The 16,378-nt window shown below is 37.5% G+C and overlaps 1 protein-coding gene across 4 annotated transcripts in view; it reads left to right on the top strand.

Annotated features, from left to right (window-relative positions):
- SEMA3C (semaphorin 3C) overlaps positions 1-16,378 on the top strand; it is a 177,147-nt gene that overhangs the window by 115,865 nt on the left and 44,904 nt on the right. For all 4 annotated transcript variants that reach the window (XM_029928150.1, XM_029928139.1, XM_029928168.1 and 1 more), the window contains one exon: positions 5,996-6,218. In XM_029928150.1, coding sequence (XP_029784010.1) covers positions 5,996-6,218 — 223 coding nt within the window. The remainder of the gene's footprint in view (positions 1-5,995; positions 6,219-16,378) is intronic.

The following is a 16,378-nucleotide window of genomic DNA, read 5'->3' as shown; positions in this document are numbered from 1 at the left end:
AATGAAGAATCAACTGTCATTGCTGTCCTTTATTTCCCTACACAGTAGTTCAGTTGCTGGGTCAACCTCATAAATACATGACTGGATACGTAAAGAAATGACAAGGGCAGAAATTGTACACCCTCATTCTAATGTTCCTTGTAGGTGATTCTTTTAAAGCAGGGTGGATAGCTGTGTTAGCAAACTGCCCCAGCTAGCAAGCACAAGTCAGGGAAGAATTCTGCCAATTGTGTCATAATGTTTTTCCATAAGTGATTCAAGTTTGTGGAAGAAACAGGACACCTCTGGTATGTTGCAAAGGGCAGCCAGAGACTGCAGATTCTCTCTGTGGCTGAGCTAACATACTACTTTATTCTGTTGCAACGTGTTTAAAGCTTCTGTAGAATATTGTTTTTGCTTATACTGTCCTGTTAAAGCAGAACCTAATAAAAATGTTCTGTTTTAATATCTCTTTCTAAGAGGACCAGAACCATCTGCTTTATTTGTTGTGCTTTACAGGTCCGGTACTTGGTGCAGCAAAAGAACACAGACAGTTTGCAACCCACATAGTTAGTGGTGGCAAGAAAAAAAGAACTTGATTGCTGGTACTTTTGTTGATTACATGCATCTTTTCATGGATCTTACATTAGAAGTATTTCTATTGTTCAGAGATGTTTAAAACACTGTTAAGAAAGTTTACAACAAAATAAAGTACATAAGGCATATAGACATGAAAAATTCATTATATATTGTTTCATATGATTATTCAAGACGCATGAATAAAATAGACAATAAATATTATTGAAATCTAGAGGAGAAGAGGACTGCCATGGGACAGCCTTGTCTAGAGAAGACACACAAACAATATGAGATTGAGCTGGCTCTGAAGGCAGTCAGATTTGGATAATTTGGGTCGAGAAGGAAGGATGTTTCAGACAAATTTTACAGGTTATATTATAAGGCAAAGATAGAAATATCATTCTAGAAGCTCTGCATGAGCTAATAGGACTGGAGCAGAGCAGTCTTGTCAGCAATGGAGGATAAATGGAAATAAAATGAGGGCCACTGGTGCATAAAAGTATAAGTCTTCAAGTATGTAATTCTTTAAGCTTTGAAGGACCTCGATTACCAGGGTTTAAGCAAGGAGGTCACTTTCAGAATATAAGTTTCAAAGATCAATGCCAGAAACTAACCCAGATTCTGGAATGCCACTTATTTGTGTCTGTATATTTATCCGTATATCACTCATCTTTGAAGTGTTAGGTCAAGTTCCCCTTGACCATGTCAGTCTCTCCTTCTCTGACTAGTTTTGCTCTTACTTTCTGCAGCCTTTAACCTCAACTCTTACCTCCTTCTTCTACTTTGTGTTCTATGGTCCAGTAATGTGTCAGGAATTACAGTTCCCTAAATATTCCAACATTTTTATCCTTTCTTTAAACCTTTTTATTAGCCCTGAGGCCCTTAAGTTCTCTACTCTTCTGAATTCATTTAAAAATATTGGCTCTTACACATATATGGCAACTGATCGCAAACCAATATTTGTTATTTATTTTGTTTGTCTTAGATGATATTATATGACTTAAATGTTATTTTGCTTTTAATATGCCCATCTTCCTTACTAGAATACTTCTTTCAAGAAGATAGTGGTAGCTTCTTCTTATGTCCCCTACTGGGCACATCAAAATGCTTTTTGAATAAAAAGTGAATACCTGAATAAAAAGTTTGTTAAATGTTGGACTCTTGATTTTGGCTCAGGTCATGATCAACCAGTTCATGAGATCAGGCCCCATGCTGATAGTGTAGAACCTGCTTGGGATTCCCTCTCTCCCCTCCCCACCCCCTCTGCTCCTCCCTCCAGAAATAAAAATTTAAAAATGTGGCCAAAGAATGGACGCATGAGTTAATATATGATTACAATAATATTGAAAGCTCGGATCATGGATGTGCTCTCTGAGGAACATCAGAGGATGGCAGATGTCAAGAATACCTAAAAATAGGAAAGAAATTAGGTGAGGATGACAATTGCTGATACTTCCTTAAGATGGCATTGCTATTGTTCCTAGCTTTTCACCCAGCACTTTACTAATCAGAATACTTAAAATGTCTTTACTCAAAAAAGGAGTGCTTATCACTGCTTGATAAACAGAATGCTAGAACTGGAGAAAAACAACTTAAAGGAGTTTAAGCCAAACTACTTAATGACAGTTTATAGAGTTAAATCAGCTTTCTGAAGAGTGAGACACCAGTTCTATTCATGGACAGAGGCTTTGTTTTATGGTAGTATATGGATGTTATATTTCTCCTGAGATTTTAGTACACATGCTTTCTCATATCACAAAGCAAGGGACAAGTTAATTGCATCTTATTTTGCTTGGTAGTGTTAACACTGAGCAAACTCACAAGTCCAGATAGAGAATCTGCAAAGGGTCATCATTTTTGTCCTTGTCACTGTCACTGTCATTGTCACTCACCCTCTGTCTTATCTGTAAAGTTTATGCCACGAATCAATGGAAAAACTTAATTATTGTCAAAAAGAATTCTTTTGTAATTTTGAAAATAAAGTCTACCAAGAAACACTTAGTTTCTAAGCAAAAAGTTCACTGTAATTATAAAACAAAAGTTTCAGATGGGGAACATTTAAATGAATATAAAATAACTGATTTGAGTTGTGAGTTTATTTATTTGGGTTACTTCAGTATTGATCACCACGAACATAATTTTTAACTACATTTCAATTAAGTAAAGGCTAGAAACCAGACACTTCTTATTTAATAACTTTATCACACATGAAAGTTGCTAACTGGAAATTATATAAATTGCTCACTAATATATGCTAACTTTGGATCTTTCTGGAACCTACAAATGAGAATGTTTGTAAATACTTAAGGAGACAGCTTAGCAGACTATAATTAGTGGTGGTTTATGAGGAACTGGAACTATTCGATTTGCCCGTGCATTTGTTCTTTCCATTTTTTCATTCAATGAGCAATGTATTTCCCTTTTTCCACTTTGGATGTGGAGTGAGGGTAGAGAACATGCATAATTCTACTCTTACCAGAAGTATGGAACACATCCATCAGTTTAGAATACCCTCAAATTTAATTCTTTGTCCACATTTGGTCATTTTTGTGGGCAGTTTATAAACATGTATATTTAGATACAATGCTTTTTCCTAAAGGAAAAACATATGAGCCTCAGATGAAAGCCTACTTGATGGGATAAGGAACAGGAGGCTTAGTTTTATTACTTGTCTCATTATCTGTCCTTAGTGAAGTCATTTAATTGCTCCTTGTGCCTTTCTATAAAAAGAGAACTATATTTACCGGTCTTATAAAAGGTTACAGAAACGTTAACTGGTCAAAGTGACTCAAAAAATTGCATTCAGTATGACAGAGTCTAAGTGAGTGAGGCAACATTAGTAATTTGCTGAGAGTTCCTTTCGAGTGTGAGTCTTCCCAAGGATACTGATCCAGAGGCACTAACATTGTGGGATAGCTGGCGCAAGGATTTAATCTAGGGGTCACCGTGTTTTGGGGGGCCCCTAAAGCTGGTTTTCTCTTTTTATATTGAATTAACATTAAAATTTTGGCAGATTTCACAATAAAATTCCACATTTCTATCTTCTGTTGAAATCTGGCCACACTAGGCCTATATTCCTCCATAGAAGCACTCAGCTAGAAATGAGTGTTCATTGCCAGTCTTGAGGAAGGTATAACTTTCCAGTTTGTTCCTGTCCCTTTTGCACCCTACTGTTCGCCACAGATGCTATACCCATTGCTTTTGATTGGAAAGTTTGCTTTGTTTGTTTCTTTTACCTTGTACCTCTCTAAAGGGAATAAATGAAAACTAGAACAGAAATGTTCTTCTTTCAAGAAAATATGACAGAATTTTTTTCTGTTTCTAAAAGTAGAAATACAGGTATTTATTTAATAGGGTTACACAAATAATGTTTGTATGTGTTAGAGATTATACCCGGCAGCTTTGCTTGTATAACTTGACACTCGGATCCTATTATGGATAAGTTTTAATTCCAAGCTTCAGAAGCTCCTAGTCTGCCCCTGAACTTGGCCTCAGATGCCCTATAAATGGAATCTTCTCCCCAGAAGCCCTTGTCATGTGCTCTTTCCAGAACTGCTGAAGCTGTCCAGCAGTCCTTTTTCAGATCTTATTATTGCTGTCTAGCTGCTTCTTTGAACTTGATGTTCTGAATTTTTCCTCTCCTGGCCAGAATTAAGGTCCTTGTTTCATACAGCCCCTGACCCAAACTTAGTAATAGAGTAATCTCTCATTAAACTGCTCTTTGTTGAATGTCTGCTATCTGTCAGCTTTGGCATAGGTCTCCGAGTGAAACAAGGAACAAAATATTCCCAGTTCAGGTCAATATGTAGCTTACATTCTAGAGGGAGAGGCAAACAATAAACATACAAACAACTAATACATAATATACAGTTAGGTAAATGAAACTGTGAAGAAAAATAAAGCTGGTTAAGGAGACAGAAAGTAGGGATGAGGAGGGTAACTATTTTTATATGTGTCACCTTTAAAGGAGTAACTTTTTGGGGCAGCTGGGTGACTCAGTTGGTTAAGCATCTGACTTCGGCTCAGGTCATGATTTCACCACTCGTGGGTTCGAACCCTACATTGGGCTTTGTGCTGACAGCTCAGAGCCTAGAGCCTGCTTCAGATTCTGTGTCTCCCTCTCTCTCTGCCCCTACCACACTTGCACTCTCTCTCTCTCTCTCAAAATGAATAAATGTTAAAAAAATTAAATAAATAAAGGAGTTATTTTTGAACTGAGAACTGAATGAGGTTCAGAATGAAGTTATAGGGAGAAGAGTGTTCCAAATGGGGAATAGCAAGTGTCAAAGTCCTGGAAGGGAAGCGTACTTGACTCTCAGGAGGAACAAGAACTACTTCGGGAATGGTAGATGAAAGCCAGACATACAGGAGCTTGTAGGCCATGCTAAGCTACTGGAATTTTATTTGAAGAGTAATGGAAGTCAAAAGAGGCTTTTCTCTAAGGGAATTAACAGGTCTGATTTTCCACATCCAATCCAAATTCCTACTTCAGAGATCCCATTTGGGGAGGAAAGAATCATTGGAATAAAACTCTTATACATTAGAATTCTGATTGAATCTGATAATGATAATTTGTTTTAGCCAGTAATAGTGTTAGATTATATCCACAAGAGGTTTTCCCCCCTTAACAACACTGTCCCTGGCAAGAATAGGAATAGAAAAGTGACAGATGGGAAGGGTAAAAAGTTATATATATAAATGGCATCAATTGCACTCCAAAAACAAATGGAGTAGGATAAGTGGACTTAGCCTTGCTCAGCTGGTCAAATTGTACACCTTTTAAATTCATTTGCTATAGATAGTTGTATATACAGTCATGTTGTTTTCTCCTTAATAAGTAGCAAATGCAGGTGGTCCCCACTTATGATGGTTTATTTCATGTTTTTTTTTTTTTTTACTTTGACTTTACAATGGTGCAGAAACAATACACATTCAGCAGAAACTGTAGTTTGAATACTTTCCCAGGCTGGTGATTGCTCCTCTCTCAGGATGCTGGGGAGGGCAGTGAGCTGCAGCCCCCAGACAGCCTGGTGATCACAAGGGTCAGTGACCCATACACTTATAGCCATTCTGTGTTTCACTGCTGGTTCAGTATTCAATAGATTACATGAGCTATTCAACACTTTCGTATAAAATAAGCTTTGTGTTGCATGATTTTCTCTAACTATAGGCTAATGTAAGTGTTCTGAGCATGTTTAAGGTGGGCTCAGTGAAACTATGATGTTTGGTATCTTAAGTGTATCAAATGCATTTTTAACTACAATATTTTCAATTTCCGATGGGTTTATCAGGCTTTAAACCCACTGTAAGTCAAAGAGGATCTGTGCTTACAATAACTTGAGCTTCTAAATAGTTTGAAAAGTGGAGGTCTTTTGGTTATCACTAAAAAGGAAGTAACTATTTACTGATTTGTTTTTTTTTTTTAATATTTTATTAGTGCCCAGGAGGAGCATTTACACCCAATATGCGGACCACTAAGGAGTTCCCAGATGACGTTGTCACTTTTATTCGGAACCATCCTCTCATGTACAATTCTGTCTACCCAATCCACCGAAGGCCCCTGATTGTTCGTATAGGCACCGACTACAAGTACACAAAGATAGCTGTGGACCGGGTGAATGCTGCTGACGGTAGATACCATGTCCTGTTTCTCGGAACTGGTAAGTATTTCAGTTCAAACTATACCTTAATGTGTAGCCAAAGGGCATGATAGGCATCGACCATAATATTGAAACCAGAGAGACTCTAATGTTATTTCTGTCTGATCCTTGCTGAGGTATTTAATGTCTCGATGCCTGTTACCACATCTGTAAAATGGAGTTACTAAAATAAATTACTCTATAGGGTTATTATGATTAACTAATTGGTTAATATATATAAAGCACCTAGAAAAGTCCCTGGCACATATTATAGTAAAATATAATAATTATGAGCTGAGTGAAAGAATGGGAAGACATTTGAAGCATGGGTCAGTGTTTCTCTCAACTGAAGCAAATTCTTCAACTTTTTTTAAAGTTTTTTTTTAATTTACTTATTTTGAGAGAGAGTAAGAAAGAGAGCACAAGTGGAGAAGTGGCAGAGAGAGAGAGAGAAGGGGAGAGAGAGAGAATCTTAAGCTCTACACTATCAGCGCAGAGCCCATTGGGGGCCTCGAACCCATGAACTGCAAGATCACAACCTGAGCTGAAGTCAGATGCTTAACCAGCTGAGTCACCCAGGCGACCCCTGCAACTTTTTAATAAATACATGACGTCATTTTCTGGTGATAGTAATAATGGCAGATGGTTCTAGATAACATTTAAAAGTGAATTTAATAACAAATACAGGTAGAGTTTTTAAAAAAATATTATAGGTAGTATTTTAATACACAAGTTGAGTGAAAAACACTCTTGTTTGTAGACCTACATGACTGTGGAGTGGCTGACCTTGTAGCAGGAGTTCTCAAAATGTGATTCCCAGACCAACAAAATCAGTTTATCCAAGAACTTGGTAGAAATACAGTTTCAGGCTCCAATCCAAGAACTCTAGGGATAAGACCCAGCCGTCTGTGTTTTAACAAGCCCTCCAGGTAACGTGATATACACTAAAGGTTGAGAACCACTACTCAAGAGAAAAAAACTCTAGTTTGCCAGTCAGGCAGTAATTAACATCTTTCAAACATTCCTGACTACCTTTCAGGAAGTGATGAAATCTCTTTACCTATAACTGATATTACAGCTATTTCATGAAATTAGGTAATTCCTCATCTTGCTTAAGAAACAGATCTAAAATGTGTCTGTAAACCTCATTTATAAGATATGCTGTGGTGCGGAGGCGCCTGCATAGCTCAGTCTACTAAGCCTCCAACTCTTGATTTTAGCTCAGGTCATGACTCAGGGTTTGAGACTGAGCCCCCTGTCAGGCTCTGGGCTGACAGCATGGAGCTTGCTTGGGATTCTCTGTCTCTCCCTCTCTGTCTGCTGTTCCTCTGCTCACTTGCTCTGTCTGTCTCTTCTCTCTGTCTCTCTCTCTCTCCCTCTCTCTCTCAAAAATAAATAAATAAACATTCTTTTAAAAAAAGATTTGCAGTGGTGCAAAATGTATTCTGAGCTTTCAAGCTTTAGTCAATTTGAGATGTGGATTTTTTTTTTGGCTAAATAATACTTTAAAAGTGTGTCTTTCTTATGAAGTTCTTATTTTGTTCTAACACTTAAAACCCCAGATCTGAATCTTTCAGTCTCATATAATTTCAGTTTGTATTGGGCTGAGGGCAAGTATCTGCTGGCATGTACTATCTGGCATCGTCTTTCACACCTGGCTGTATCTGTGTTTTCACTGATCCTCCCTTTGCTTGGCCTGAGAAATAGTCCTTCCTTCCCAGATGAACCGTTCTTCAGTGTTCTCAATTTTATCCTTTCCTGCTATCTCCAGGACCTTTCTTTATCACGTATCTTCTTATTTGCTTTATGTGTTCATTTCATTCTCTACGGTATCCTTGGCTTAGAAACCTTACTCCAGGATACAAAACTAGACAACACCTCCACCCAGTGCCACCCCCGTTATTCTGACAATTTTGCCAAGGTCTTCAGTGTCCTCATGATAAGAAAACGCAGTGACCTTAAACCAATAAAGTACTTCCATTTCCTTTTCGCATTGCGTGGTATTGCTGAATCTCTTTACCTGCTGCTTTGGCCGCAGGTAACGTGCATCCCCTCTTTCCCTGGCAGCTCTCGCTGGCTTCCTGAGGCTGCAGAGCATAGGTGTTCCCTGAGGAATGCAGTCCTCTTCTTTTTACAGATTCTTTGGCTATCTCACTTATTCATGTACTTTTTAATTATCCATTATGTACAAACAAGTCCCAAATATATCTATCTCTAGTCATTGCCATTTCCTGAGCTTAATATTTGCATTTACAACTTATCTTTTTGTATTTTATTTTGTTATTTTTTAGTTTTTTTAAGCCTTTAATTGCAGTTAGTTAACATACAGTGCTATATTAGTTTCGGGTGAACAACAGAGCAGCTCAGCACTTCCGTACCTCCCCCTGTGCTCATCACAGGTGCCCTCTTTAACCCCCATCACCTGTTTCACCCATCCTCTCACCTAACCATCAGATTGTTCTCTATAAATAAAAGTCAGTTTCTTGCTTTGACTGTCTCTTTTTTCTTTGCTTTTTTGTTTTGTTTCTTAAAGCCCACATATGAGTGAAGTCATATGGTATTCATCTTTTTCTGCCTGATTCATTTTGCTCACTGTTATACTCTCTAGCTTCTCATTGTTGCAAATAGCAAGATTTCATTCTTTTTTTTTTATAGCTGAGTAATATTCCATTGGGTTGCTTCCATATCTTGGCTGTTGCAAATAATGCTGCTATAAATATAGGGGTGCATGTATTCCTTTGAATTAGTAATTTTGTATTCCTTAGATAAATACCCTGTAGTGCAGTTGCTGGATCATATGGTAGTTCTCTTTTCAAATTTTTGAGGAAACTCCACACCGTTTTCCAAAGTGGCTGCACCAGTTTCTGTTCTCACCAATAGTGTATTGCATGCTTCTTTTCCTCCTTGTCCCCACCAACACCTGTTTGCTGATTAACATCTTACTTTTAGACAACACAGATTGTATAACTCCTTAACATTTCAGACATCATGCTTTAAACTCAACTTATCCGCTCCCAAGACTCTCAAACTTTCAAACTCTAAATTGAGTCTCCCATATTTGTATTCTTATCACACATTTCTTTCAAGGTTCTGTTTCTCCTTGATAAACAGAAACAGTTCTGTTTCTCTCTAAGGCATATCACCATGCCTGGTAAGCTCAATAAATATTTGTCAGGATGAATTGAATACCATGACTATATCCATTGCTACTCATATAATGAAATGAATTCATAACTATTTGCAAAAGTTAATCTTCATTTGCATATAAGCTATGTTTTCCAAAGATGTGACTTCCATATGGAGGACTTCGAAAAGTTGCTTTTAGCCTTGGCTCAGATCATCCAACATGGAGTTTGCGTTAAAAAAAAAAATTCCTTGAGTGAAGTGGTGGTTTTAGAGTCCTACTTCTCCTTAATATCTTATATATCACTCATAAAAAGTGTTTTCTTTTTTTTTTCTTCTGGAATTTGTGTTAAAAGTGGACTCTGATGTCACAGTTGGGCTGTTTTCTCATGAAAGCCTGCATAAAATATGTAGATTTAATGGATGGAATTTTCACATCTTTATAAACTGTGTAGCAGTGTTTATTCAGATAGAAGGCAGTAAGAAATATACTTTCGCACAAATTCTTTGGCTTTTCTTACCACATAAATATCTGGCACCTTACATAGATTTTTTTATGTTGGTATTTAAACATTTGTGTCATTCTGAAAAACAGTATTTAGGCATATGTTTTTAATTGTACTGAGACCCTTCCCTAATGCTTCCTTACAAAGCCAAGAGTCTCTGAAAGACTCTACTCAACAGGAGAGCACACGCTATGACGATAGGTCTGCAACGGCATCTTTCTGAAGAGATGAGAACTCACTGACCGTTGACTCTTGTCCTCATGGTCCTATCAGTCTGCACTGTAATTTACAAGCAGTGGTTCCAATTTACCTGAAACTCTAACAGCCAGTATATTGGGATAGAAATATCTTTTGCCCAGGTAGTTTTTGGATCGCTGATGAGATGTCTTCAAAAGAGAGTCCTCGGTGCTTGTTTGTTACTAAAAGTACACTGTTGGTGAGAATATAAACTGGTGCAGCCACTTTGGAAAACAGTGTGGAGGTTCCTCAAAAAACTATCCATAGAACTCCCTTATGACCCAGCAATAGCACTGCTAGGTATTTATCCAAGGGATACAGAAGTGCTGATGCATAGAGGCACATGTACCCCAATGTTCATAGCAGCATTTTCAACAATAGCCAAATCATGGAAAGAGCCTACATGTCCATCACCTGATGAGTGGATCAAGAAGAAGTGGTATATATTTACAATGGAGTATTACATGGCAATGAAAAAGAATGAAATCTGGCCATTTGTAGGAAAGTGGATGGACCTCGAGGGTATCATGCTAAGCTAAATAAGTCAGGCAGAGAAGGACAGATACCACATGTTTGCACTCATAGGTCTAACTGGAGAAACCTATTGGAGGACCATGGGGAGGGGAAGGGGGGAAGAGAGTTGGGGAGAGAGAGAAACCTGAGAGATTATTGAATACTGAAAATGAATGGAGGGTTGAAGGGGGAGGGGGAAAGGAAGGTGGTGGTAATGGAGGAGGGCACTTGTGGGGAAGAGCACTGGGTGTTATATGGAAACCAATTTGACAATAAACTATTTTTAAAAAGTGAATAGAATAACCTTTTCTGAAATGGAACTTGGGAGAAATACAGGTCATTGCTTCCAGGGATTTTTTACCTTGCATACCTAAATATCTTAGGGAGGAGATAAGAGGTCATGGTGTTGCCAAATCCCTAATTACCAGAGAGCTTTTCAGCAGTCATAAGTTAATAATAATGTTCCCAATACTGCCACGAGGCAAGCTTCTCTCATGGCTTCCTTTTCTCTTTACCATTATGGAAAATTCACAGGAATTCAGTGAAGACATAGTTGTCAAAGAAGACGTCATTAAAAAAAAAAAAAAAAACTTACATGACAGTTAATATGAATGTAAGCAGGATATTATGTAACTGTATTCACTTGAATATTATGAATGATTTTGTAACTCCCAGAACCTCCATGGTAGTTATATGGGCTCAATGCCTGGTAACTGTTACAATTAACCCCTAAGAATGTGTTATCCTGGCTGAGTTTGAGAGAGTGATAATCTAACATCCACTGTCCTGGAATTTCTTCATTATATTTTGTGTACTGTCAGATGCAAAGACAGACAGATAGATAAAATAGTAACTGAGAGAAAGAGAGAGGGAGGGAGGGAGGGAGGGATGAACAAAGAGAAGAATGGAAGGAAGAGGAAACAAAGGAAGAAAAAAAAATTTAAGCTTTGTCTACAAATCTTTTATTTCTTACAGTTTGCATTGTCAGTGTCTGGTCTAGGTTTCAGCAGACTACAACCTATACCAAATCTGGCCCACTGCATGTATAGTGCATAAGCCAAGAATGTTGTTTTATGTTTTTAAACGATTGAAACAAAATAACAAGAAGAATATTTCATGAGCACTGAAAATGACAAGATTTGTAGATGACCGTGTCCATTAATAAAGTTTTATTAGAATAAGGCCACAGTCATTCTTTTACATTTCGTCTGTGGCTGCTTCTGTGCTACAGCGACAGAGTTGCGTAGTTACCACAGAGACTGTTTAGCTAAAATATTTGTTATTTGATCTTTTAAAGAAAAAGTTTGCTTTTGTCTGATAGTTGGGTAATTTTAGAAAAATTAAGACTTCTTAAAGAAGCTATTTTGTAATAAGTAGATATAATGCAGGAATTCATAATGTTGCCCAAAATAAATATTTCTCCTTTTATCTTGAGTAAAAAATATTCTGCTGTTCTATTAAAACTTAAACTAGAAACTAAGTTTACTTATGTTCCCATTCATTCCTGCTGCCACTAGTCTTAAAAGATCTCATGTTGAAAAAATTTCATTTTAAAATCTGTGCTTTGTTTTATTCGGTGGTGTTTGTCAGTGTTTTGTAGCATCTTTGTTTTGTTCTGGTTTGTGGTTTTGTTTTGTGCTGGGTTTTCATAGTATTAGTGCTGCAGGTATTTCTGATCTTTACTGCCCCCTCCTTTTTTCGTAACCTTTAAGAAAGGCTGTAAAACAGCAGGCGAGGGCTCTCAGAGGATTAACATTTCTGTTTTAACTTTGCCACCTACTGCTTGCATCCAGGCCTTTTGTTCAAAACTGACCATATTGCACAGTGAAGACATTTTTGCCTGTTTTTCTTTTGGAGTTAGGAAAATATTTAGGTGTCTGGGTCAAGTTCAGATACATTTTATCAAATCTATATTTTTAGCACGATGTATGTATGAATCAGAATGACCTGTGATTTTTGATGAATGCACGTTAGTTTCTTGTGAATGGATGTTACTAGTTTAGGATGATTTAGTACCATTATGATATTTAAATGTGAGGTTGATACATGTGGTGTTCTGCCAAAATTCTTATATGGTATGTACTGTTTCTTGCTTATTAGCTTCCGTTTCACTGGATGACTACTAAGTTGGAACGTTGGCTCCAGTAAGTCCTTTGACAGTGTGGAGTTTTGAAGTGCGTGCCGCATATGTGACTAAAGCCTTAATATGTTTGCCTTGCAACATTACAGGATAACTACCTTCATAGTAACGAACCTGTTTTGGCAGTCACATCTCCTGGAATGGCACACTTCATGAACCATAGAGCCAGGCATTTTGATTTTTAAAGAACTCCCTAATATACTCCATGTAAAATTTGATAGCTGGAGCAGTGCTTTTGAGCTCGGAAGAGACTCCTCTATCAGTTGGAAGCTGGGCACGAATGTCACTCTGAGGATAATGTCTAGACTTCCCCTTTGCTGAGGAGTGAGGAACAAATCCCTTTATAAGTCACTGGTTTTTAATAACATTGTGGTTCACTGCTTTCCAAAGCAGAATCTGGAAACTTCTGAGACTTTACCAAGGCTTCCACTGGGATTTTCACAGCACGAAAAACTAATGGCACAAAGTGAAATGATGGCTGAATTGACAGGAGAAGATGATAAATCATGGTGTGATGATTGCTTGATCATGTAGAAGAGTAGCATGAAGGGAATATGTGAAGAGAGAGAGAGAAAGGAAGGTAGCCCATGCAGTGATTGCTAATCAGACATAAGTGTTCTCATTTAAATGTTACTTCCAAAGACACCTTGTTGAAAACATATATGGCTAATTGCTGAAAAATATTTTATTCCAAAAAGTAGAATTTTCTTTCCTTCAAGCTACTCTTCAGAGATCTATTTTTTTCAAGACAGCATACAATCTCACATAGTGATTATATAAATATTAATCTTCTTAATTTGCCTGATTAACTCATTTATTTATTTAGTGTTCCACTTATTATGCAAATAAGTACACTTTAAGGTTTCTGAAATATTTTATTACTATTATAATGATGCTAATTAAATTTATTCATAATACTTACCTTTTGTTTGGAATCTCATCCAACCCTTATCACTACTCTAGGAGAAAATGTGAGAATGCAGACACCATGGAGGTCAAGGATATTTGTCTGACTTACTCATTGCTGTATCTTCAGTACTTAGAATAGTGCATCACTCAGAGTTGCCACTCAATAGATATTATTTGAATGAATGAATGAATGAATGAGTGAGTGAATGGGCTGTACTTACCCTCTGTCATGTTTGGACAGAAGCTCAGATGAGTTAACATCTCATAATATTTGGTATATAATACAACTAAAATATAAACTCTTGCTGGCTGATTTCACATCCTGAACATTTTTTCTCTTCATATTACTACCTCATTTACCATCACCATTTTATATTATTTACCTTTTATTTATGACATTCAGGTGATTTCATTTATGCTTTCTCATTTTACAATGAATTTAATATTTCATCCACAGATGTCAAGATACTATTCATGTACTGACATTCAGCATTAGCATCGTGTTGTTTTGTTTGAGTGACATCACTCACTTTTGCCTACCCACATGTTGTCACTGAGTCTTACATGGGAACAAGGTACATCTTACAAGGTGACAGAGAAGACTTGGAATAGGCCACATTTGTGTGTCAATTAACTGTGAATCTGAATTACTTCTTGGCCTTTTGGCTAAGCTCAAGCATAAACTGCAAATCTGGTATCTTTTTATGTAAGTGACCATATATTTAAGAATGAAGGAGGTTATATTTGGTGCAGAGAGAAGTTGCAAAAATGGAGTAGGTCTTCACCCTAATTTTTAACGTATCACTAAATCTTTGCTCATTTCAATTTTTTTTAAGTGGGGCTCATATCTGTCTTCAGTATGTCTTTCATACTCACCAAAACACATGCATATCTCTTTGGCATGCTTCTGTTACTTAATCAAAATGGATTATGCATACTCAGTTGATATATTTGGAGACTTCAGAATATCCTGCATGGAGACAGGGCCTCTCAGCAGGAGAGGTGATGATGGTTTGCTCTGTAACACTGACTCTTTTATTATTTAACCACTGATGTTCTCCTGAATGACTTGAAAACCACTACAACCAGCCCTCATCCGTGTATGTTGCCTTCATTTAACCCTTTACTCATATATGGATGTAAGACAATTTCCTAGCCTAAAGACAATCTGAAATCTGTCTGTGTGTTGAGGAGAGATAACCACAGTCTGTTTTTGTTCTTGATGTGCTGCCAAGTTTCTCAGAGGCAGCCTTAGCGGCTCTTGTCCCTGGGAGAAGAATTCACAGCCTTACACTCAAAGGGCGAGCCTTTTCTGTGTGATTACCCAGAGGAGGTCTCTAGCTAGCTCTCCGTTGTGCGGGGTGGTTTCTGTGGAAAGCCGGCTCTAAAAGTTGTTGTTTATTGAACAGAGAGGAATTCAAATTTTGTAGAAAATGGAAGGAAATATTTCATTTTAGAATATCAAGTATAGTGTAAATTGGAACAAAAAGATTTGCAGCTTGATTTTCTGAGGTGAATCTGTGGTATGTGTTTTACTTAGTTGTATGCTTATTTTTTCTGTTTCACTACTGTGTCAGGCAGACTAGTGGCCCCCTACGGTTACACCCTAATATCAGGAGCATGTGGATATACTACCTTACATGGCAGAAGAGACTTTGCAGACAGGATTGTTACTGACCTCAAGATGAAGAGATTTTCCTGAATTGTCTGGGTGTCCCCAGTCTAATCACATGACTTCACAAAAGCCGAGGACCTTCTCTGGCTATCAATAGTGGGGAGATGTGACAATGGAAGAAGTGTTTAAGAGAGATGTGATTCTACTGGCTTTGAAGGTGGAGGAAAGGGTGCCATGTGCCAAGGAATTTGGATGAACTCTAACAGCTGAAAAATGCAACAAAGTGGATTGTCCTTAGACTATCGAGAGAGGAATTCAGTTTTCCTGACACCTTGGAGATTAGCCCAGTGAGACCCATGTTAGACTTCTAGTCTATAGAACTACAAGGTAATAAATATAGTGTTGTTTTAAGACATAAAATTGTGCTAATTTGTTATAGCAGCAACAGGAAACTACTACAACTGGCTTTTGAATCCTAGCTTCATTGAAAGATTACAATAAAACTATGGGCGGGGCCCCTGGGTTGCTCAGTCTGAGTGTCCCACTCTTGATTTCAGCTTAGGTCATGGTCCCAGGATTGTAGGATTGAGCCCCGCATTGGTTTACACGCTGAGCATGGAGCCTGTTTACGATTCTCTCACCCTCTACTCCCTCCCCAATTCTCCCCGTATATAAATAAATAGTAAAAATCTATTTGATGTTTCTCTTAAGAATTCCTGAAATAAAAACAACTAACCTGATATTTAAAAACCCTGGCCAACCCTTTGCTGATTAATGCTAAAAAATAATATGTTTTATTCTATAGCTCCGTTTCAACCAGTACAGAACAACACAGTAATACAATCACAAAGATATTATTTATTCACTCATTATAATGTATTGAGTCTATTGTATGCCGTCTTATGTATATAAAAACATAGCAGTAACATGTTTAAGGAGCTCTTGGCCAGTGGAGGAGACCATTCCAATCAATTCAGTAAATATTATTGGGAGCCTATTATGTGGCAGGCACTTTCACTGATGCTTGGTATACACCAGTGAACCAAAGAGACTAATCTCTGTCTTTGTGGAGTTTACATTCTACTGGAAGACAAAATAACCACAATAAATAAACCAAATTATATAACCTGTTGATCAT

This window comes from Suricata suricatta, chromosome 2, assembly GCF_006229205.1.
Source record: "Suricata suricatta isolate VVHF042 chromosome 2, meerkat_22Aug2017_6uvM2_HiC, whole genome shotgun sequence".
Lineage (NCBI taxonomy): Eukaryota > Metazoa > Chordata > Mammalia > Carnivora > Herpestidae > Suricata > Suricata suricatta.
The sequence above is the reverse complement of the archived record's forward strand: the minus strand, read 5'-3'. Positions and strand labels throughout refer to the sequence as shown.